Here is a 26373-nt window from a genome sequence, read left to right as displayed (position 1 = left end):
GGACATTTGAGTGAGCAGGTAACATTCCACTGGACAACCGCCCGCCAATGCCGACATATGATATTTACCAAGTCAAAGCTGTCCATCGTTAATGATGAGCAGTTTCCACTTTGCAAATGTATACTTTCCCCTTTGAGGTGCCATTATCCATTCAATGGATTGCCACCGTATTTACAGCCACAGACCACTGCTATTCCACTGTCATTCATAAAGAGGGGGGATACGTTTGTCATTCCCCCATTAACTTCCTTATCACAAAGATATTTGCGATTTGTAATGTACTTTTTGTTCTTTACTGGTTTGATACATCAGCTGCTATCTTCCTACAAGTAAAGCAGCAATCGTAGGATCCGCATAAGTCTGTCTTAAGCTGAAGGTAACAGGGTTATGTCTGAATGTCACTCTTTTACATGATAATTCATTCCTGACAACAAACGGATGTTTTTAATATCTAAATCTGGCTAGGTGGAGGGCTCCTTAATATGCTCGAATGTTTTTAAATCAATTATTCGAGGTTCTAAAATAAACTATTATTCAAAGTGGAACAACGAGTGAAAGAAAGGCCAAAGACTGTTTAAGAAAGGTATTAAGAGCTAGCAAACTATTGACTTAAAGACTTTAATGTGTGAGACCTAATTTCATATTTGAAGACAATAAAATGTGTTATTACAGAATGAAGAATTCAATGAAGACTGCCCAGTATTTTACTTTGTTGTGCTGAGTAGAGGCTGCTGTTGAGTACAGATACTACAATTTGTAGATCACATTGAAATGCATTTTTGGGGACAAGACACTAGATATGACATTGGTGAGCTAATTGCCACTTTAGAAGTGTGGAATGCATTTTATTAAATAAAAGTGAAGATAATCCTTGACTTTGATGAATTTCCTCTTTACTTGTACTAGGTCCAGTTAATGGAAGTTTAGTAAAAGTAACATAAGAGAGATAATTGCTATGGCTGCTTTCAGTTCAACTAAGAAAATGCACATTGCTCTTATAAGGATATTGATGGTCAAAAGCCTTTTGATAGTGTTGATTTTTTTCTGGATCAAGAGCTGAGTTGAATCGGGTTTGATCCCAATTTTAGAAAAAGGCTGGGGCCATACAAATGAATGAGCAAGAAAGTGAAAGTTGAACAGAGTGAAATTTGAATCATTGCAACTGGAAAGAGACAGGAGCATTCTCCACACGGCTGTTCAGTTTGCAGAACAATAATATTGTGGGGATTAGGTGCTTGTGATAAGGAAATGAATCCTGAAGACCACATAGTGTAAATAGCCGACTCCTTTTACTTGTGTACTGGCTGTTGTCAATTTGCTAATTGTGCTGTGATGTATGGGCTCATTGAGATGTTTGTGAAGAAATATCTTTTATTTGGAATAAAGGTTTACAGTTTGAGTTGTCTTCATACAAACTCAGGTTGTAGTGAACCTAAGTTGTCAGTGTTATTGAAGGACCAATTTAAGGCAGTGATTCTGATATGCATGGACTGTTTCCCTCGGCTATTTCACCTTAGGAGGTTTAATTAGCTAGAAGAATCTGCGAGATTCAAGCTCTTTCTGCTTGATGAACCATAGATGAGTTCTCACTTCATTGAATTGGTCTTCCTAACACATCCATTAGTTGGGTCTAATTGTCATGTGAATAACATAACGTGTATTTGTAATTAACTCAATTTTTGAGACTTTAAAAATAGGGTTTGTACATGGCCAAAAGGATTTTTGCATGCGCAAATGGGTCTAAGACCAGTTTGCGCATGCAAATATCCGTCGTACATCTGGCCCTAGATCTGTTAGGAGGCAATGCCAGAATAGTAGTCTTTTTACAGCTTGTGCCTAGTTTGTAGCTTTGCAGATTTGACCTATTACAGTCTCTACCCTTTGTGCAAAATGAATGTTTCCGCACGTGAAGGACTGATGCCTAGTTTGAGCTGCCACTGTTGTAAAGCCTTAGTATTTAATAATTGTGATTGAGCTTCTCCCTATATAGTACCCATTATTTTAAATGTTTTTTTTTCACTAAAGAAAATGGCTCCATTGAAAGAATTGTGCAATATACTGGCAGGGATGATGGCTTCCCTCATGAAGGTGCTCAGTGGATCCATAATCTCAGTACCTCCTTTTGTGCCCTAAGGCTCTTATTGTATATAAATGTGTGTAAGGTGCACTTGATGGAGAGAAGTAAACTAAATGTCGCCTAGTCAAGAGAACTATGTATAGCAAAGAGTTTTCTACTGGCTAACATTAATGTTTGTCGCAGTAATTTTTGTATTTATAAGATATACGTTAATGTTTTATGAGAAACGAAAATGTCTTAATAGTTGTGTGACAATAAAATGCTCTCGACTTGGCAGGTTCATGCCGGAGCCGAATCTCCCTCCATTGATAGTCTATGACTCCAGATGTGTCCCTCTAAGTGTGGATCCGAAGCAGGTGGTGAACATAGATGTGATACAGGAGGGACTCCCTGAGCTACCTGCCGCTTGCAGGGAAAGGCTTGTCGAGCACTATGGAATCTTGCCTGAACATAGCTACACCTTGGTGGTAGGTATCAGCAAAACAGAAAAGGGGAAAATTCACTAAAAAAATGATTTGACAGAACGTGATTGGGGTTGGTTTATTGATTTGATTGCGAATAAGCAAATAAAGAAGTCTCAATTCAATTCTTAAAAATTGTTTGAAACATCCTAATTTAGGAAAAATACATCCAAGGAACGAGATTTGTGACTTAAGTGATCCTGGAAAGGTTATATGACCATCTCCAATGTACAATTTCCACCTAAAAGCAGCCTGCCCATCTCCCTTGATAACAATTTGCTATGACCATTTCTCAGGCTCTGCGAATTTTATTGCTTCTCATATTTTACTCTGAACCAACCTTTGGCAGGTTCTTCTCGAGTGTTTCCCTGTTGACCCAACATTAGAACCGTGGTTGTATAGCCCCTTGCTCTCTGCCCCAGTCACAGATGCATGTTTGTAAGCGTGCTTTATGACCGTTCCCTTATTTGTTCTATTGCTATATTTTGCAGGATTTAATCCGAAAGGTAGTACTCCTGTCACTTGTGCTACTTCTTGTTCACAGAATCCATTATAGACCACTGTAGGACTAGCTTGTAGGCTGCTGTCTCTCACATATTCTTAAACGTAGGGTGGTGCTGATATTGTTCTGTTTTCATGGTTTTAAGTTCTTAAGGACACTTAACCTTTAAATGTTGTTTTGGATGCCCTTTTCACCAAATCGTTACTGGTTCTGTATAACCTCCGGCGTCCCATGCCTTTATTTATTTGCTCGCAATGGACAGTGACTGGTTGTTTCCTGGTGTCGGGCAGTGGCTGGTTGTTTCACGGTGTCGGGCAGTGACTGGTTGTTTCATGGTGTCGGGCAGTGACTGGTTGTTTCCTGGTGTCGGGCAGTGACTGGTTGTTTCATGGTGTCGGGCAGTGACTGGTTGTTTCATGGTGTCGGGCAGTGACTGGTTGTTTCCTGGTGTCGGGCAGTGACTGGTTGTTTCATGGTGTCGGGCAGTGACTGGTTGTTTCCTGCTGCTGGGCAGTGACTGGTTGTTTCCTGCTGCTGGGCAGTGACTGGTTGTTTCCTGGTGCTGGGCAGTGACTGGTTGTTTCCTGGTGCTGGGCAGTGACTGGTTGTTTCATGGTGTCGGGAAGTGACTGGTTGTTTCATGGTGTCGGGCAGTGACTGGTTGTTTCCTGGTGTCGGGCAGTGACTGGTTGTTTCCTGGTGTCTGGCAGTGACTGGTTGTTTCATGGTGTCTGGTTGTTTCATGGTACCGGGCAGTGATTGGTTGTTTCATGGTGTCGGGCATTGACTGGTTGTTTCATGGTGTCGGGCAGTGACTGGTTGTTTCCTGGTGTCTGGCAGTGACTGGTTGTTTCATGGTGTCGGGTAGTGACTGGTTGTTTCATGGTGCCGGGCAGTGATTTGTTGTTTCATGGTGTCGGGCATTGACTGGTTGTTTCATGGTGTCGGGCAGTAACTGGTTGTTTCATGGTGTCGGACTGTGGTAAATAAATAAATAATACCCTATTTTTGACTAGGCATAAATCATAACAGATAGCTCAATAAAATAAGAGTCAAGATTCGAGGTAGTAGGAGTTTCTGCAGGTTTATTACAGCATAAAGGACAGGATCAGGACAACCTGCATAGGAACAGAATGGCAGGGCTAGAGTGGCCCGGCAGCTGCCGGGGCTGGGTCTGGGATGAGCGCGCTAACTTTTAATAACAATACATGAGCATTTATACATAGCGTGAACACATAGCATTACATTGCAGTAGGCGTAGCAGTGGGTGGAGCAGAAGGCGTGACGCGTAGCAGTCGCGAAAGATAACAGTAAAAGTGGGTGTAACTGGGCGTATACATAGACATGTGGTGCAAACGTAACAGAATATGTCATGAATGGGGCGGAGACATAGGAGGGGGCTACCTAAGGAGCCGGGGACCTCTAACCTAATGGTGCGCGTAAACTGGCAATGACGTATTACTAGGAGAAGCTGGGGGCTATGAACTCTGTGCTAGGAGCAGAGACTAAAGTCTGGAGGGTCGGAGCGACATGTACCTAAACCCTATCTAGTATCTGATGTTTAGGGAACATGTTGATATAAACTAGAAGTCAGGAGGGGAAAAGCTAACTTGACTCTAAGACTGGACCATGCATTATTCTACATGTAGTGCGTGATGAAGAATATTGAATGACCATTAAATACAGTATTTCTCTAACGTGGAGCCGTATAGGCTAGACAATGACGGAAACTATTGATGCAGTTCAGTAGCTTAGGAATGCAGAGAAGGAGGACTGAACTGATAACTGGAACTATAACATACTTTTGGCAGACTCAGAGGCAGAGCCAGGCTGCACCGGGCACTGCGAGGCAGGAAGTAAGTGAAAGGTCGAGGATACAGGTGGGGGCTGTATCGCTCCTTAGCGAGGCTTCAGGAGACAGGAGCTGAATCTGTGGTCCGGGCCCTGTTGAGGCCTGGAAACGGGGACTTTATAATGGAATAACGTGCACACTGGGAAACGTGGCAACATTACTTTACATAGGCCTGATATTCGTAGTATTCACGAGGACTGGAAACTGACATACTAGAGGTGGATACAACTGTAATTGCGTCATTAATCGGACATGGGGAATAACATATGCATATTGGTCATGCACACATAACATATGATGGATGAGGCGTAGGGACACAGAACATGGCAAAATTTACTTTTCCACATTCCCTCCTTGTCACTACGTTTCCATCAGGAAACATCAATATTCATGATACCATCTATCATTTCATACAGTACCATTTGCTCGTCTCGAATTGTCTTGGAACGGGATTTAGAACGGGGCTTGGGACTAGGAATACAAGAGGTAGCGCAAATGCCGCAAATCGCAGGGCCACATTGTATACAGAGGCAGCAGCTAAATATGATCGCTACTGCAATACCTAGAAAGGACAGGACTTTCCATCCCCATGCGGAAATTATATTCCAAAACCAACCGGACCATGTCCAGGCGCCTGGATCTTGGTGTAACAGATGGGCAATTTTATGAAGTCTGGTTATAGCTGAATAAACAGATGGCGCGTTATTTGGAATGAAAATGCAACAACTAGATCCGAGGACTCTACAGGCCCCGCCCCTATCGGCCAGTATGACGTCAAGGACGAGACGATTCTGTAAAACGACAATTCTCATAAAGGATTGCTCTTCGGTTAGGTTACCCAGAGCGGAGACAGTCTCATCTACTACTGCTTCGAGGGTTCTTGTTAACCTACGGATTAGCTTACTATTTACAACTGTACCTAAATAAGGGAAGACACCTTTATCAATATCAATAAATTGTTCTGCGGCGGTTTCAGTATAATCGACAATCGGGAGATTTCTCTTGTGTCTAGTGTGTACTAGGAAGGGATTCCTATGGTAGTCAGGTGGGGCTAGAAAAACAGGTGGCAGTAGGAAGGCAATGTAACAGGTTCCCTCCCAATCGAGGGGCAGACGAACATATGCGGTCTGACCACAAACAAAATATGAATGACGTGAGGCTTTAAAAATAGATTTTCCACTGTCACTATACTGGATAACAGTAGTACATTCACTATGGCCTACTTGTACAGAACCCTTATTTCGGACACATAATTCGCCTTTGACTGGTAGTACTGAAATAGCAGGTGAGTCTGGAGTAGTATCAGACTGAACATTCAGGACCATGAAATTCGACGAATAATTACCTAAATTATAAACTTCATTTTCTAGATCTGACCCGGTTCTGTGGGGGAGACCTTGCTTGTCTGGGAAACATGTACTGTTAAGAAAAGACATATCTGTTGAGGATGACGTTAACGTGGACCATGCTCCACACGAACCATTATGTGAGAATGGATAAGGAAAGAGTGGCAGAACTCCCTTCGGTGTCTGGAAAGGGGGGAGTCGACCACACACCCAACAATTAGTGGCATTGCTGGTCTGGTGTGAGTAATGTAACATACGGATAAATGAATTATTACGCATAGCGAGGCGGTAAGAATATTCGTGAGGAGGCAGATCACTAAACGTGTGCTCTACTGTAGCATTAGCAGACTTATTTACATGAGGAATTGGAAAATACAGGAAAAATGCATAACTGGTGCAGGAAATCATAATGCTGATGAATAATATGAAACTTAGAAAAACGATACATTGAATTGAGTTTTGACTGACTCTCTCACTATGGGGGTCTATTTTATACATGTCAGAAACAGTCTAACCGTTTCACCTAGGGGAGGACTTATACAATCAAACTGACTGACTTATTTTACTAGACCTGAGCTTTAACTTATACTCCTGTTGCGGAGTTTTCTCTAACAGGGAAGGGGTTGTAACAATGTCTTTTGCGGGACAGTCCTTTAAAACAATGTCTTGGCAGTCTTCAAAATCCTGGGAATCCTTGGAAATGTTTTTAGAAACGGGTTTCAGTCCATTGAAAAGTTTTACATGAGAAAGGTGGACCCACCCCTTCCTGCCTTCCAGCTTGATGGCAGTACGGGTGGTCAAGAGGACCTGACGTGGCTCCTTCCAACGAGGTTCCAGCGGACTTGATCTGTCAAAATTCCGGACCATCACAAGCGAACCTGGAACGATTTCATGCGGTGCCACCTCGGTATTGTCTGGAAATGCGGCGGCAACCTGTGAACGACATGAGTTGAGGGCAGACATCAAGGAAGCTAGGTAATCTGTCAGCATATTACATGAAACATCGGTAATACTTCGGGGTCTAGGAGTACCCCACATATTAGGGGGACGGCCGAACACGACCTCATACGGGGACAGACCTGATCTAGAATGTGCGACCATGCGCATATAAAACAAAGCGACTGGCAGAGCTACTAGCCAGTCCACACCTTTTTCTTTACAGACTTTGGCGATGCGGATTTTCAGGGTCTGATTATGTCTCTCGACTAGACCGGCTGCTTCGGGATGGCGTACACAATGGAACTTCCACTGGTACCCTAACAACAGGGAAACGTGCTTCATGAGTTCAGATGCGAATGGCTGACCGTTATCAGAATATACGACTCTAGGAAGTCCATACCTAGGGAAAAATTCACGAACCAACTGCTTGGCAGTGGTCGCGGCTGTGTAATCTGGGACTGGATATGCTTCTGTCCACCTGGACAAAGCGCATACAACTACAAGGACATACTTGAAACCTCGACATCGCTCCATCTGAATATAATCCATCTGGAGGACCTCAAAAGGGTGGTCAGGGGGCTGGAAACCACCTTGTTCCACCGGGACACTTTTACCTGGATTAAACTGACAACATATCATACAGGTACGGACTTTCTGCTTGGCTGCAGCTCGTAAATGCTTGTTGAACCAAATGTTCTGGATACTATCTAACATTGCTTTTTCTCCTAAATGTGCTGGACTATGTGCGGTATTAATAATGACTTGAACCATAGAGTCGGGGAGAAACCATGTGGCTCTACCCTTCGTTAACCATCCTTGATCTGTCTGGACCCCTCCTTGTTCAGACCATTTCTTGATTTCCTCAGGAGTAGCATGTAACTGGATATCTATGACATCTTGTGTAGGGTCCTTAACTGTCATACATGTAGTCGGATCTGGAGTATGTGTCTGTGTCGGATTAGCTTGAATGTCTGGAGTCTGAGCTGTAAGCTTGGCTGTGCGATCTGCTAGATCATTACCTTGGGAAATAATGTCAGTAACTTTCGTATGTGCTTTGCATTTCATGATAGCGATAGATGTCGGTAAATGTATGGCATCTAACAGAGCTTGAATAAGGAAACCATGCTGAATCTTGGTTCCATGAGAAGTCATGAAACCTCTCTCTTGCCAGAGCACTCCGAAGTCGTGTACAACTCCGAATGCGTAACGTGAATCTGTGTAAACATTAACTTTCTGGTTCTTGGCGTGTATACAGGCTTGTGTCAGAGCAACTAGCTCTGCTGCTTGAGCGGACAGGGTATCAATACGGTGTGTTTCAATAACTTCGGTGTCAGTAGTCACTGCATACGCGGCGACTAATTCTCCTGTACTAGTTCTCATACATGAACCATCCACATAAAGTGTCAGGTCAGGATCTGGTAACGGAATGTCTGTCAGGTCTTGTCTTGGCTTTGTCGTAATGTTAACTACTTCCACACAGTCATGTGTGGCTGGATTTGAACTAACTGATGGTAACAGTGTAGCAGGATTCAGGATGTTGCAGCGTCTGATTTCTATGTGTGGCTGGAACAGTGTCAATTCATAACCTGTTAAACGTGCAATTGTCAAGTGCTGAGTTTGTGTTCGGTTCAAAAGAACTTCTACTGAATGTGGGACTTGTACTGTCAAGGAGTGTCCTAAAACTATGGAATCACTTTGTCTGATAGCTAGTGCTGTGGCTGCAACTGACTTGAGGCACGCAGGCAACGCCTGGGCGACTGGATCTAGTGTGCTCGAAAAATAAGCACAGGGCTTGTGTTGTCCTGCTTGATCTTGTGTGAGAACAGATAATGCTGTACCTTCGCGTTCTGTGACGAAAAGTGTAAAAGGCTTACTGTAGTTCGGTGTAGCTAGAACTGGAGCTTGACATAAAGCTTTCTTTAACTCGTTAAAACTAAGTGTATGTTCAGATGTCCAAGGGAGGACAGTCGATACGGCTGCCTCCTGTGTCGTTAACTGTATCAGTGGCTTGGCTAAAAATGCATACTGGGGGATCCATTGTCTACAATAAGAAGTAAGGCCAATAAAGGCACGTACCTCCTTCTGGGTTCTGGGCTGGGGAAGACTCGCTATCAACTGGATACGGTCTGGTGTCAACTGCCTACCCCTCTTGGACAGCAAGTGTCCTAAGTATACCACTTGCTGGACACAGAATTGAAGCTTCGAAGGTGACACCTTGTGCCCCATCTCGGCTAGGAAATACAGAACTGTAAGGGATGCTCGCTCGCATGCACGTTCAGAACGGGCTGTGATCAGTAGATCATCGACATACTGGAGCAGGGCAGTGTCAGTTGGCATGTGAATATTGTCTAGTTGTCTCTTAAGTGCTTGACTGTAAATACTAGGGCTTTCTGTGAAACCTTGAGGAGCGCGTGTGAACATATAGCTCCTTCCATTTAAACAAAATCCGAAAAGAAACTGGCTGTCTGGATGAATGGGAACACTAAAAAATGCGTTCTTGAGGTCTATGACAGTAAAGAACATGGCTTCGGGATCAATAGCAGTTAACAGGGAAGAGATATCTGGGACAACTGGGTACTGAGGAATAATACATTTGTTAAGCTCTCGTAAATCAATCACTAATCGATATACTGGGGGTGCATTTGGATCCGTACGTTTCATGACTGGAATGATCGGAGAATTACATACATTGGAGTCAGTTTCTACAACTACTCCTTGAGCCATGAGCTCGTCAATAATCTTGGATAAGGCTGCTACAGCCTCAGGTGGCAATCTGTACTGTCTGATTCGTGGTAACACTACACCTGGTTTGAGAGTCACACGATGGGGTGTGATTTGCATGTAACCTACATCAGTTGGACCTTGCGCCCATAAATGCTGCGGAACATTAGACAGTCTTGAATCAAAATCTCGTAATACATAGTGACCCTTAAAGTCACGTAGGAACAATCGTATTCCCTCTGGGGAACAGCAAATAACTGCACCTAATTCTTTCAGTGTCTTAATGCCTAACAGATTTTCTGGACATGACTTAGTAAGTAACAGATCAGTAGTACGGGACAATGGACCTACTTCTAGAGTAACTGGCTTTGAAATCTCATTAACTATCGGTTTTCCTGAAAATCCAAGGGAAACATTTCTTGAGCCTGAGAGCGGAGCCCCTGGAACTTCGGCGTGACTAATTGTGGTCCTACTTGCCCCTGTATCAATCAAAAACTTTCTGTCTTTCCCTAATACTTGACTGTGAACATAGGGACCTTCTTGATCTACAGGTATCTCGATGAGAGGCAAGCCTACCTCCCTCTCTAGGCTGTTTCATGAATATGGCTGGTACTCTGGATACTCAGACTGTGCATACTGGTACATCTGCGATGTAACGTGCTGTGTTGCAGCAATAGGCTGCGGTGCTGTAACTGTCTGTTGTGCATTCTGTGGCTGAGGAATCTGTGAAACTGGTTCTTGTCTAGGCGGACGTGGTCTTTCTTTAGTCTTACCAGTAGCTATGTTATGTTTCAGAACTGCACACTCGTTTATAAAATGACCTGGCTGTTTACAATAATTGCAGTTTCCTTTAACGGGAGCTGCAGGATGACTGGCTTGATTCGGACCCCTCTTCTGACTGTCTTGAGGAACAGATTGTGCAACTAGCACTTTCATTTTCGTGTCTTTCATACGTTTTCTCTCGTGTTCTTGCTCTTCCCTAATTCTATTCTGGTGATACTGAAGCATCTGGAGCATCTGGGACGGAGTATTTGCTTGCCAGGTGCTTTCAACTTTCAAAACTCGATTTTTAATTTGTGGACTTGAATTCTCGACTAATTTAGTAACGAAAAGGTGAGGGTATGACTCACTACTTGTCTTGAGACCACTGTTAATACTGAAACATTTTTCAAACCTAGAATAAAAATCACTAATATCTTCATCTTGTTTCTGTTTACAGGCTGAGATTGCATCCCAGTCTTCTTTTCTCGTTGTCAATAATCTGGGTAAAACTTGTATCAATAATTCTGGTAACTCTTTACATTTATCTCCAAGACCGGTACCTGGTACTCGTGCCTTGTCTTCAGCTTCTAGAACTGCCCAATCGATCTTTTTCTCTCCCACCTCCCATTCTTTTTCCTTTAACTTTTCATACACCCCTGCGGGCAACAGGACCTTTAACATTTTAATGATATCTGGGTAAGTGTATTCTCCCATACGGAGCATGTCTTTTAATTCTCTATGGAACCCTGCTGGATCTTTGTCATGACAGGGAATTAATTTCTTCATTTCAAGAAGTTCCATCTTTGATATTGGAGTGTATACAAACACTCGTTGCATTTCGCCACCCGTTCCTCTAACTGGGTGGACTTCCCGTAACGGATTCTGTCTGTCTATATAGAATGGTTTACTTTCTGGGGGTGAGACATGAACAAAATGCGGGTTCAGAAACGTTCTATATTTGTGGCGCTGTTCTAGAATGACACTAATTAAATCGGTACCTAGACCTTTCCATCTATACTGGAGTAACTCGTTCAGGACATCATGTAACGGGCCTGGATCAGAATGTTGACCCTCATACAGAGTAATGAGGTGCTGGATCATATACATACCCACCAGTCGCTGCTCGGCTGGGGGCATTTTCAGAAACATTTGTGCCACTATTTCGTCTGGAAAAGTGGTAGAATCAGTAATCCATCGGACCGCTGATCGGGCTAGTTCTTGTTCATGCATAGTACTTAATTCACTGTAACCGATTCGTGATTTCAGAATGTGATCGGTAGCTTGAAATACTTGTTCTAGAGAACCTTGTTCTGGTGCTGGATGACGGAAAATAGACTTGGGTTCTAGACGTAAATGGCGATCTGGAAATCTAGATTTTCCTACATACGCTATTCTGACGGGATTCTCGTCGTCTTCCTCTTCAGGATCAGACATACTTTCTTTCTCGCTTACTTGTGCCGCTTTACGCTGTTCGTGTATCTTTATTATCTCTTTACGGATTTTCTTGTACATACTCTCCATGGCACCGACGGTCTTGTGCTTACCCTCGGCTATATTATCACTCCACCTTGTCAGGATTCTCATTTCGGCAGAATCTTTAGACGGGTAATCTTGTTCTCTTATTAGACAATTGATCAGAAACTTTAATATCATGAGCTGGATCTCGGCTTTCCTTTGAGACATAGTCTCGCTAATACTTTCTGGATCATCCCCTGTACGGATGAAACGATATATTCTGTCTAGGTCTTCTTTCATATTTGGTAAGGTGACTAGATACTCGGTCACCTTTCTTACGCGGAATGAATATAAAACCATATTATCCTCGCCTGGGACTGGATCATAGCAACATTCGGCAAGGGATTTTCTTATTTCTGCAACAGACTGATATCTAGGCGTACGCTGTGATGCTTGTGTATGTAATTCGGCTAACGTTAAACGCTTGTGTGGCGGCGGGGTTTGAGGAGGACCTCCTCCTGCGGCCCCTAAACTAGAATCATCGACGGACATTCTTCGTGGCGGAGCGGGAAGTTGAAATGCTGGCTGGACCGGGGGTACCGTAGCAGGTACTCCGGTGTCTGGAAGAGCGGGAAGTGCCTGATTTACAGGGACTGGCGGAGCGCGAACAGGATTTGCATATTCTGGGACTGTGTCGTCCAAATAGGACGAAATAAAAATATCAGCTGCGGTCGGTTTGTGACGTAGCTTGGTCGGAACTAATGGTGGCGGGAAATTACTGGATGCCTCTGGGGTCGCTTTTGGCAAACCCTCGGCAAGAAGAGGATACATACCCCTAATGAGGGCATGCCTCTGTCTATCTGACTGTTCGGCTTTGACTTGTTCACCTATCTCGATTAATTCTCTTTCTTGGGCTCGTTCTTGGGATTCTCTACTTAACTCTGACTTTCTGACTTCCTTTTCGGTTCTTCTATGAGCTTCCTTGCGCCATAACTCGATGGCATCTTTCTGTGACTGTCTGGCTTTCTTTTTCCATAATGCTTCCTCTACTCGCATGATACATTCGGCATCCCATGTACCCGATACGGGCCATCTATACTTTTCTTCCAACTGTTTGGTATACTCTACCCATAAATCTAAATACAATATGGCACTTATGCCATGTTTCTGATACATAAAATGACCTGGACTGTCCCTCGGCGGAACAGGAACTGCTGCTTCCAGCAGACCCTTTCTAGTTTTTAACTGACGTAACTTGGAAAATATAGGCATGACTGAACTGTAATCTGGACACAATACAATACACAATAAACACGAAATCACGTCACACTCATACCACAACATTAAAATACATGAAGAACATTATAAATAACAGTTTGAACAGAATATTACCTGGAATACTGAGAGCAGAAATACAAGAATTTTCTCGAGAACGGAACAGACTAGAATTACTGGATGCACTGCTGTAACAGTGCGGAACATACCGGTCCCATAAAGGAACGCATCAAGACCCGTATCCACCTAGGTGAACACTTCGTTTGTGAGTCTGGGCACCACCAACCCACGGACCAGGAGTCAATTTAGATTGGTCCTGTCTAGATACTACCCCAGCAATGGTACTCACCGGGCAGCACGGAACGGAAGGCCTTGGACGGGACTGGACTGCTACGACGACGAACTTCGGACTTCGGACTTCAGTTACGGGTGGGCCTCCGGATACCTCGGACCTTGAACTCTCGGCTTGGGCTCTGGTCGGGACTCGCCGCGTTCCTCCACCGTCTCGTTCGGAGGCTGGACCGCCTCCTCCGTCTCCTCCGTGGGCCTGAGGGATACTTGGAGCAGAAATATCTGCCAGTGCACGGTATGGTTCCGTCACGACTGCAGAGGGTCAGGGGGTCGGCGTGGCTTCACCGACGCGTGGGGAAAGGGCAAGTACCTGTTCGGGCGCCATTATGTGGTAAATAAATAAATAATACCCTATTTTTGACTAGGCATAAATCATAACAGATAGCTCAATAAAATAAGAGTCAAGATTCGAGGTAGTAGGAGTTTCTGCAGGTTTATTACAGCATAAAGGACAGGATCAGGACAACCTGCATAGGAACAGAATGGCAGGGCTAGAGTGGCCCGGCAGCTGCCGGGGCTGGGTCTGGGATGAGCGCGCTAACTTTTAATAACAATACATGAGCATTTATACATAGCGTGAACACATAGCATTACATTGCAGTAGGCGTAGCAGTGGGTGGAGCAGAAGGCGTGACGCGTAGCAGTCGCGAAAGATAACAGTAAAAGTGGGTGTAACTGGGCGTATACATAGACATGTGGTGCAAACGTAACAGAATATGTCATGAATGGGGCGGAGACATAGGAGGGGGCTACCTAAGGAGCCGGGGACCTCTAACCTAATGGTGCGCGTAAACTGGCAATGACGTATTACTAGGAGAAGCTGGGGGCTATGAACTCTGTGCTAGGAGCAGAGACTAAAGTCTGGAGGGTCGGAGCGACATGTACCTAAACCCTATCTAGTATCTGATGTTTAGGGAACATGTTGATATAAACTAGAAGTCAGGAGGGGAAAAGCTAACTTGACTCTAAGACTGGACCATGCATTATTCTACATGTAGTGCGTGATGAAGAATATTGAATGACCATTAAATACAGTATTTCTCTAACGTGGAGCCGTATAGGCTAGACAATGACGGAAACTATTGATGCAGTTCAGTAGCTTAGGAATGCAGAGAAGGAGGACTGAACTGATAACTGGAACTATAACATACTTTTGGCAGACTCAGAGGCAGAGCCAGGCTGCACCGGGCACTGCGAGGCAGGAAGTAAGTGAAAGGTCGAGGATACAGGTGGGGGCTGTATCGCTCCTTAGCGAGGCTTCAGGAGACAGGAGCTGAATCTGTGGTCCGGGCCCTGTTGAGGCCTGGAAACGGGGACTTTATAATGGAATAACGTGCACACTGGGAAACGTGGCAACATTACTTTACATAGGCCTGATATTCGTAGTATTCACGAGGACTGGAAACTGACATACTAGAGGTGGATACAACTGTAATTGCGTCATTAATCGGACATGGGGAATAACATATGCATATTGGTCATGCACACATAACATATGATGGATGAGGCGTAGGGACACAGAACATGGCAAAATTTACTTTTCCACAGGACAGTGACTGGTTGTTTCATCATGTCACTGTTTATCAGCCGCTTATTGAGCAGGGGCAGATTGCAGTAGGTTCATGGGGTTGCATGAGTGTGTTTTCTAAAGGGAGTTTCAACCTTTAGACTGAAGATATGGCAAAAACGTATTGCACAAATAGCCATGTCGCTATGTTTTGGGTACAGGGAAGACTCCTGCGCGTACCTCTTTTGCCTATATTTCTCTATATTGCCCATTCCTCTGAGATGTGAAGGATTTGTCCCACTGCACATTATCAAAGAGGCTAATTTAGGCCCCAAGATCTCTCGATTAAACAGCCGAGGTAATGCGCCCATAAATTATATTGTTGCTTCCTGCTAGTTTGGTGTCACCGCTTTCATCATTGGATCCCAGTCTTTTGCTATCTAGATGTGGTAAAATAGACATGAAAGGCTTAGTTATGTCCTGATTAGGGTCACTTTCGGAAAGTCTTACAGAAACTCCACTGTACGCATTCCTACCCGTTCTGGTCTCGTTTCTTAGAGGTTTATGGTGCTGTTCATTCACACTTGCCAGAGATGCCGAAAGAGCTCTTTTGAGCTTTTCTTTTACTTATGTGCTAAAAAATGTTCATTGTGTACTATACTATTTTATTGATTCCTTTGGCCGTCCTGAGAGTTTGAACGTGATGCCAAATTCTGTGTGAAGTCCGTGCATTGCAATAAACGCCTAGAGGCGCTGCTGAATTTTGCTCAGCCCTCTGGCAGCAGACTCCTGCAGGATTGTCATCATACTGTCTGTCCACCTCATACCCTTCTAAAGACTTTTTAGAGCTTCTTGTAGGTGCAAACAAATCCAGCCCCCAAATAACGCTCGTTCATTAAACCAAGGCTATGAGGTCTAGAATGAAAGATGTGCTTGCAAGAGACCACGAGACACCGAACTACAGATTGTGAATGTGCAGAGAATGAGACCAGCACTACTCAAATGTGCATTGCCGATATCTGAAGAGCTTGAAACCTGTGCAGAGTGTAAAAAGAAAGCACTGCCTAGGAACAAGGGGAACGAGGGGTGTTCATTCAATTTATTTTGAGTAAAGAAGCGAAATTTGGCAGGATGTGGATGGACCTGGCTTTTCTCATCTACCCTCCAGACAGTGTTTATGGGTTTGCACAATCTACAAGTGTCGATTGCTAAGCTTCCACAGAAAGCCATCTTTTCATAAATGTACATTTTAGCAACGTCACTCTGAATAAACAATTCAGTAAAAAGCAATACACGCACCGAAAAATAAGGATCTTAAAAGCACTTTTGGTCTTTTTAAGGCCCGTAGTTTATGTCAACACAATGTTCAAATTACCCTGGCACCGCCTCCACGCTTGGTATTTGTTTATAGCTGAATTTTGCGACGGATTGAGAAGGCGCTGCCTGCCCCTACCCGACCGCCTTACCTCTTGGCCATATCTAACCCCACGCTCTCCTCTGCTAAGGTCCCCCAACCTCTTGCCTGCTTCTCCTCCTTCAATTCTATTGCTCTCATCTCTTGCTCCCTTTGCGCGTTTCTTTATTTTTTGCGTCCTTTCCACTTTTGCCTCTTTGACTTTCTGCCTTTCTCTGGCCATTTTTGTATTTGCCTTCTTTTTTGCCCTTTTACCTCTTTTTTTCACACATTTTGTCTCTTTTTTTCTCTCACTCTACACATAAACTACTTTCATTCATACTCACTGCCTCTTATTGTTTTGCACCCTGCCTCCTTTTTTTTGATTTTTTTGCAACTTTCTTTCTCTGTTTTTGCCTCTTCCAATCACAGGCTGCCTTTTGCTGCTTTTTTTGCCCACAACACTATGCCGCACATTCAACTGCTCCTTCCCGCCTTCCTCTCCTAGCTGCTACATCCTTTGTTCTCCTGCTGCCAGCACCTGCCCCACTTACCAGCCCCAGGATCACCTCCCCCACTTACCAGCCCCAGGTTCACCTCCACCTCTGGACTTACCTAATTGCAACTGCAATGCAGATGCACTATTTCCACGCCAGTGGCAAGCCCAACTATTCCCTGCAAGGAACCCTCGTCCTCCCCTCACCTTGAGATACTCAAGGTGAGGGGAGGCCTCCATGCCCTGAACCCCACACACCCTCCCCTGCTCTGCAGCTTGCGTTCTCCTGCGCTACCTGAAATTTCTCATACGTGCCCCCTCCCACCTCTCTCTCCTTTCCCACACCACCCAATGCGGTTGTATGACGGAACCATGTATGCCTTTACCACGCAGTCACTACCTTCACTGTCACGTTACCATGCATTACTTTCACATGCAAGTCGTTACAACGACTTGTCTTAGTGTGCCACTGGACTTTGGAATATTATAAATTACTATTCCAACTCTAGTCTACGCAACAGTAGGAAAGGTGTTGGACTTAAAATCAAACACCAATCCAACAACGCGCCCCTAAAGCAAGTCGTTGTAATGACTTGCAGGTTGAAGTAATGTGTGGTAACATCGCAGTCGGGGTAGTGACTTTATTGTAAAGGCAAGTCGTTGTTCTGACTGCAGGGTAAAGAATGTTTCCCCTCAAGGTCCATGACCAAGCTCTTCACAACCCTCCTTGCTAGCACACACCCCACCCTGACCTGCAACCTCCTTAACAAACACCTGCTTGTTTGTCAAATACACCCCATTGAAATCTAGCACTTCCTGCACAACCTCCTTTTAGACCTGCTCTTCTTGACTGAAAATTCTCTCACCCTGATGTCGTCCTCCAACATCGCACCAGTGATTACCCCTCACTTCAAGTTTATTAGACAGGGCAGAACCTACAAACCTTGAGGCTGCCTAGCCATAATCACCAAAGAGAACATCCACTACTCCATCGCATCTTCAAACACCAGGAACCCCTTGGAACACCTGGCTTACAAACTACACATTTCCCGCAACCCCTTCTTGTGACCAGCCCTCCTCTACCAACCTCCTGGACCACAATCTAACTTCAGCTACACCATCACAGATCTCTCCTCCCTGCTAGTACTGATTCCAGTTCCTTCAGCCTACTCCACGATCTCAACTACCATCTGGAAGACCTCATAGACCCAAACACCAACCACGAGTTGGAGGGCTTGACTACCCTTTGACTCATCCAACTAGTGACAGACGGCATGCATGCTGCCGGACATCTCCTTGAACCCATCTTTACCAACTTGAGTGACATCACAGTAGACAAGTCCACTCCCTTCACACAGAACGACCATGCCATCATCCACTTTGACCTGTACATCCCCCACTAACATGGAACCACACCTCCCGAAACTGCCTCACTGATTTGGAACAGGATAATGCAGGAAACTTGGATCACACAGCTACAAGCCCGGCAATCCCAACACCATGATGACCTACCTCAGCCTATCACCAACTTCAGCATCTGGATCACCTCATGTGCTGATCCCTGATCAGCACTAACCGAATGCATCAAAAACAGCTCCAGCTACATCAAGGAAATCTTCACCATTGTGTGAAGGATTTTTCTTCACCCACTGCATGCTCCACAACCATCAGCCCCATCACGGGAACTGTGCACTCAGCTCTCACTCCACATCAGCGACAAGGTCAGCCCCATCTACAACAATTTCACCCCGAGCTGGACCCATCCTCCCTCGCAGCTTCCCAACCCAATGAGACAAACATTCTGGAAACCTCCCCTCTCCATGACCACTTGGCCCACTATCACCTCAACAAAAACTCAGCGGCCATGAACTCAGAAGCACCTCCTGATCCATGCACTCACTTCATCTTTACCAGAATTCTGGACCTCATCTACTCCACATTGACCCCAATTCCCAACTACTCTACCTTCAAAGGAATCTTCACAGATGCATCGAAACATGCTATCATACTGCCCTTCCTGAAAAAAATCCTAGCCAGACCCAAAACTAATGGCCAACTACAAGCCAATCGCTCTGCTTCCTTACCTGGCTAAACTCATGGAGAAAATCGTCTGCAAATGACTGGATGACCAACTCAACAACAACCACATACTGGATACCTCTCTAGACCGCTTCAGGCCCAACCACAGACAACATCCCCCTGGATAGAGGATACACAGCAGCATTCACCCGGCTCGATCTGTCTGCCACTTTCAAAACCCTCTTCACCCCATTCTCATCCAACGCCTCAACGAAGTCAGCATAAGAGTCCTGCTCTCTGCTGAATCTGCTCGTTCCTTACCGGATGAACCCTGTCAGTCAGTCTAGTGACTTACACCTCTGGCACCACCAGTCTCATCTGTGAAGTCCCCTAGGATCCTCACTCAGCCGAAAGCTGTTTAATTTCTGCATGGCACCGCTCGCCAACATCATCTGAACCCACAGAATCTGCATGGTCTCTTACGACAACGGCACCCAGCTCATTTCCGCTCTAATGAGAACATGAGAACATCTGCATGTATGAGGTCGTCAGCTAGAAGAAGACCAACTGTCTGAAACTCAACACACACAAAACAGTAGTGGTTTTCTTAGACAAGGATACCTCTTTATGCAACACATGCTGATTGCCAGCTGACCTCAGTCCGGCTCCCAGCTTTGCAAACCTAGCCAGAAACGTAGGAATAGTGGTAGACAACCGACTGTTAAGGATCATCCAGATGAACTCCGCCCTGCTTCCACACCCTCAAGGTCCTCAAGTGCAACACACGCAGAACTATCACTCGGGCTCTTATTACCAGCATATTGAACTATGGCAATGCACTGTGTCGACATTCCTGCCCAACTCACCACAAGACTAATGGTTATCCAAAATGCAGCAGCAAGACTCACACTCATGCTCTTACCCCACAAACACATTACCTCTCGTCTCAAAAACCTCTACTGACTCCCCATCCACAAACGCACACTCTTCAAGCTCCTGACACACACATACAAAGACCTACAAAATCTCGACTTTTACCTCAACAGGCACATCAACTTCCACACCCAAGCCAGAAACCTCTACTCTACCAAATACCGGATTGCCCACATCACCGCATCCGCAGTCCCAGATCTGGTGGGCACACTTTTGCATACCTGGCTCCTGAGGATTGGAAATTCCTCCCTCTGCACATCAGAGCTGCCACCCTTTGTCCTTGACTTTTACAGGAAACTAAATACATGGCTCTTTCTTTAGGCCCTTGGCTAGGCTGTCCAATCTCCTTCTCTCCAGCGCCTGGATATTTTTATGGGTGAGATGCATACTCGCATAACTGTCTCAATGCAATTCAACATTACATGGTACTTCAGTCCTTTATGATCAACTAATCCAAGATGGAAGTACTCTACTTTCTCTACTCACCTACTACCATCATATCCTAATCCTCTATCTACTTCCATCCAGACAGCCGACGTTTGCCTCTTCAACTAGAAGTGTAGGTGCACTGTTCAATCCTTCAATTTGCATTGAAGAATTTCTTACTACACCTGCTACAGCAGGCCACCAAGTTATGAACCTCTGAAAAATACAACTATGCCTCTCATGTTATATCACTAGCTATTAATAATTCCCTAGTACTTAGCAAGCTAGGCTATTACAACTGCCTGCTAGTGGACCTCTCTTAGTATTCTTTTACTCCACTAGACAAAGTACTTAATTTAACAACCTGAACCTTACTCAACCTGCCCAGAAATGCACACAGACTACCTCACTGAAAACATGACCTGTTACACTTACTCCAGAATGTTGCCTTCCTCAATCCACAACCTACTTTTAACACCTTAATCCACCATGTGGGTGGCCTCTAGATTCTGTTGTCTTCATTTGATAGGCCACATCACTGAAATGCCCTGCCTCGTGACTTCTATGCCTGCTCCACTCTCAAAACCAGGCTAAACAGCCATTTAATGAATAAAGAGAGGAAGGATACATAAACACCTCCATCAAGGATGCATTTGTATTTTAGAAGGATGTCAAAAGTTCTGTTTTTATTAGTACTTCTAGTACCCAGTTAGAAGTTCTAGCTTTGCCTGATCAGCGGTTTATCTAACATATTCTTCCGTAGCACATCTGACCATGTTTTTTTCTCGTAAGTGTGGATCCCCATTTATTTTACTTGAAGAGGTTTTTTAAGTAATAATAAATGGTCCTTCTGGCATAGCTGCTGGACCTCATGGGGTTACAGTGGATCTTTAGAATTAAAACTTTGAGCTCTGGGCTTCTCTTATCATAAATATTTTAAATGTGTCAAGAAGCTATTACTTGCCTTCTTTCTGTTCATAATCCGCAATTGTACTGATATTCAGAAAAGGTAATACGAGTGACTCCCTTTGTTATCAACCCATTTCTCTTAGCAATTCAATAGTCAAAATTGCTGTAAACCTGCTCCTTGAAAGAATTCTGATCATGGCCTCTGAAAACAAGTTCTTTTGCTGATATATAGTCCGGCTTCAAGGCTAGCCAAGGGCCTCTGAACAATATTTAGATTTGCATTTCGATATCAGTAACTATAAAAAGGCAGCTGGGTGATCTCTTAATTTGACATTATGGATCTCAGCAGTGCCATTGATTGTATGAAAGTATCGAAGTTATGATTGTTACCCATGGGTATTTATATTGTTCTTGATAATTGTTTGCCGTGTTTGCACATGGATTTCTTTTTTTATTTTTTTTAAATGTTTATATAGCGCTGGCTAGACCCGAAGGTATCAGAGCGATTTACATGAGTATCAGACCATAGTTGCAGGTTACATCGTTACAAAGGTTACACAGTTATTAGAGCATAGGTACATAGTTACATGTTAGGTCGAGACAAGCAATAAGGACAATATGCGTAAGGAAAAAGCAGGTAAGGGGAGAGATTCAGGGGAGAGGGGGTAGGAGCAGGGTAAGTAGACAGCGAATGAAGGAGGGAAAGAGGAAGGGGAGGGTGAGAGACACAACATGAACAACGAGGGGTAGGGTGACGTGGGCACAAACTGGTAGACGTGTAATAGCTGCGTTCAAAGTCCAGTAAGCTGTGATCCCAGGGGAAGTGGTATCATTCTCCCAACTCCGTTGCAAGAGACACCATTTACGCAGTGGACTCTCTCAGAGGGGTCTCTGAGACTCCAAGGCCTACCTACTGGATCCTTCCCCAAAAAGGGGAGAGGGAGTGCTTTGGCAAGGAGCGCCATACCATACCTCAATTGTGAGTAGCTCCCTTGGTGCTGTGGACTCTCCGCTAAATATAGGCATGGTTATAATGTAGAGTGTACCAATTATTTTAGGCTTAATAGCGGGATGTAGCAAAGTTGTGTCCTTGCCCCCATTTTTTGTATTTTCTACATCAATAACTAGAATGTTTAATTAGCCTAATAGTCAAGAGATACTGCAAATTGGACATAGACTCATGCACACTTTGCTTCACGTGGATGCTGTCTTACTATCATGCACTACTAATGGGTTAAAAAAACGTTTAGATGCTTATGTCTCATTACAAATAATAAAAAAAACTTATGTGGTGATCCGTGGCCCAAAATCCACCAAATCAAGGTTTATGATGGTCAAAAACAAAAACGATTGAGAAAGATACACACTTTTAAATATTTTCATTTCATTTCATTTCAAAACTTGTAAAGCGCGCTATCACCTTGCAGGCATCCTGGCGCTCACATATGTGAACGCATCCTGACTAATGCTATAAAGTTTTACCAGTATGACCAAATTATACACTGGGGAAGAGTCAAGTTTTTAATTTCTTCCTAAATGGGAGGAGATCCTTCAATTGTCTCAACTCCAATGGAACAATGGTCCATAAATGGGCTGCAGAGGTACTAAAGTCTCTACCTCCTGATTTTGTTTTTTTAAATCTTGGCACCCTCTCCATTCTAGCTGAGGAGGAGTGCAGGCTCCTACCCTGTACGTACCAGGCAAATTTTCACTGCATTAGTTTCGGTCCAGACACATGCAGGGCCTTAAAAACTATGCAAAGGGACTTAAATTGGACTCTTTGCTGTATAGGGAGCCAATTCAGCTCCAGCAGAGCCAAAGAGGTAGATGAGCGTCTTGGCCTCCCCAAGGCTAGTTTAGCTGCTCTTGTTTGTATCCTCTGTAGCCTCTCTGTTAGATATTTCGGAGATTCCAGCAGCAAGGCATTGCAATAATCCAGTCTACTTAAGATGGTGCTTTGTACAGCCAATGCTCGAGTTTGGACTGGCAGAATCGAAAGAATTTTCCAAAGGGCTCTAATAGTAGCAAAACAACTCCCCACCGTTTTATTGACCTGCGATTCAAGCGTGTCCATCTTTTCCTCTGGCACCTGGTCTTCTTTACTGTCATCAAGAAGAACATTTTTTTTACTGTATTTAGGTGCTGTATTCAATTTTGTCTCTGGACTAGGTAACAAGTCACTAAAATATATGATGGAAATCTCTAAAAGAACATGTTTACCTGTTTGTTATGAATCCACTTTTGGGGGGTACATCAATATCGACATTTTACAGTGTGAGGAAAATCGTTTTTGTCCCCACATTTTAATTCTTCTCTATAGTAGCACCCCTTTTCTTGTCATGAGGAATTGGGCATCAAATTAGCTACTCTACAACTAAGGCCAGCTATCTGGTCTAATCATTCTACTTCACTTAATGGAGCCATACTGAATGACTGTCTTCAAATCGAAGTTCACCTGAAGATCCCTTGGATTAATTGTGTTAATAATCTATGGTAATATTTATGTAGCATTACCAAAAATGACAGGCACTTGGATAAGAAAGCATTTTTTTTAGATCAAGTGGTCAGCTGGGGTTAAGCTTCAAAAGCATATTTATTTATACCAAACTATGTTGAGAAATTCTTTTGGCATGGAACCATATTTATCATTGCTCATTAATTCATGGAAGAGATATTTGTTATGTTCATTATCAGCTTCTCGGAAATACCAAAATCTGTATTATACCGCTCATACAAATGTAATTCCCCTGAACGCTGGTATCACAGTGAAAATCAATGCCTTCCCATTTCTTGGAAAATTGTGATTCTTAAACAGCGGAGGGAAAAGCGGTAACTGATGAGAACCTTTTCACACAGTCCCAACCATCTGATATTGTGCTCATAACTGGTTCGTTATGTAAATTAGGAGCTGACATGATCCCCTCAACTTCTATTATAGGTCCCGGAGCAGGACATTTCTAAGTGAATGCTCCTAAAATGCACCACTTATTCTTCATCTGGGTCCTTGGTACTATATTTTTTAGGACAGCAAAACAAAGTACTTTCACAAGCCAGCCTGCCTCCATCATCAACTTCAAGGAGACTAGATTTTTTCTCTTGCCATAATGTTTAATTCTATTTTCTCCACAAGTATCATGTTTTAAGAAAATAGAACATTAGTTGTGGAGAATGAGAGTCCTTTCAAGTAATAAATCTTGTCTGGTCCAGCACGCAAGTTCAACAAATAAACCTGAGCTCAACTGAAGTGGATCGTCTCAGGCAATATTTACCCTCTGAAATTGGATTTGAAAGCCTCCAGTGGGGTAAGGTTGAAGACTGTATCCAGCGAAGTCCACTCAAAGTTGCATAGCTGTTGGGCGAGGTCCCCCTGAAACTGTTGGTATTGGTAGGAGAAGCTCTGAGAAGGAACATTCTAATTTTACTGCTGCTGAAAGTATCTATTCAGACCCTCCAGAACCGCAAACCTGAAGCTTTATCTGGCAAAGTGCTCTGAAGAACTGTAATCTTCATTCTCAGGGGTCTCACTAATACAAAGAACTTTGCACAGAAGCTGAAATATGAAAAGACATCTTTATTAAACTTAGTTAAGTGAGACTACGTCACACAGAAGCCTTTAGCAACTGAATGAGGCAGTCTAAAGAGTACAAAACACAGAGGCCTTTTATATGCTTAGGGTTACAAACTCAGCACAAAAGTAAGGGGCAGTCCTAGCTTTTGCAAGCATGCAAAATACCTAATATGGACATACAAGATATGCAAAATATTAGCCAATAGGAGAACATTAAAAAAAAAGCATCATATAACCAGAACGTCCCCCTTACGTCGTGTTTCTGCCCAACCCACAAGTAAATTAATTACAGCACCTATAGGTCAATCAGTAATGGCAAGACATGTCTGTATGCAGTTAGGCCAGCTGATGTCTGAGATTGATTTCAAAGCAAGGACAGAGGGGGGGTTTCAACACGTTGCAGTCCAAAGGGCAGAGACACTTCATGAATAGAGCAGCCTGTATAAAGGCAACACAAAAATGACGACAAATGTAAGATGGAGTCAAAATTAAAGAACCTCAGACCCTCCTTTTGCCATTACACAGGCAAATCCTAAAATTATTTTGCAATCATTTTCAGGGCTCCTAGTTATTTCAGCGACTATTGACAATGCCAGTAAAACAATAAGAATCGGTCTCCAAACACCCATTCTATGCAATCGCACAGGAAATACCCAGAGTCCGTCGAAGCCTCTCTGGCAGGCTTCTATTGTCCATCAAATCTGCTTCTGTAGTTTTCTTCCGCATGGGCCTCTTCATTCAGGCCTTTCATGAAAATGATGTTTCTCAGTATCCGTTGGAGTGCCCTCCTGGCAAACACTCACAGCTCACTTAAAAGTCTCAATGTCTCAATGCAGTGCACCAATATTTCCTGTGCTGCAGACACTACAGATATTGTGCTCTTTGTTAGTCATGGGTACAGATCATCTCATGCAGACCCAAGTACTATTAATCAGGAAAGAGCAACAGACTGTCACACTCAGCAACACTTTCAGGCTCCAACACTCTCTATTCAGTATCAGAGGATGCTCGGGCTGCTCTTTCATTTAATCATAGGTACCACAATGTAGTGCCTTTTGCCAATCCTGGATCCTCCGGTGCACTGCACTTCCGTTGGAGCAAAGAAAAGGGGAGGTGTGGCCAAAACTCAGGCCAAGGGGCTCAAGGGACTGCACACTGTCAGAGGTTACCAGCACATGACAGGTGGAAAACTGAAGCCTCAATTCTTTCGCTCTTGTGCACTGAAACTCTGGTTCTGTGGCAAAACCAGCTCCTCCTTCTTTTCTGATGTTCAACGCCTTCTGATGAAGCAAGCACAATACTTTGGAGATACCATTGATGGCACGCTGGCGATCGCTGTCTGGGTGCTGGGACTTTTCATCTGTTAGCTGTCACTGATGGG

At 44.0% G+C, this 26373-nt stretch overlaps 1 protein-coding gene across 1 annotated transcript in view; it reads left to right on the top strand.

Moving 5' to 3' along the window:
* GATB (glutamyl-tRNA amidotransferase subunit B) overlaps positions 1-26373 on the top strand; it is a 561352-nt gene that overhangs the window by 392454 nt on the left and 142525 nt on the right. The window contains exon 9 of the mRNA XM_078676924.1: positions 2355-2544. Within this exon, the coding sequence (XP_078533050.1) occupies positions 2355-2544 (190 nt within the window). The remainder of the gene's footprint in view (positions 1-2354; positions 2545-26373) is intronic.

This window comes from Lissotriton helveticus, chromosome 2_1, assembly GCF_964261635.1.
Source record: "Lissotriton helveticus chromosome 2_1, aLisHel1.1, whole genome shotgun sequence".
Lineage (NCBI taxonomy): Eukaryota > Metazoa > Chordata > Amphibia > Caudata > Salamandridae > Lissotriton > Lissotriton helveticus.
The sequence above is the reverse complement of the archived record's forward strand: the minus strand, read 5'-3'. Positions and strand labels throughout refer to the sequence as shown.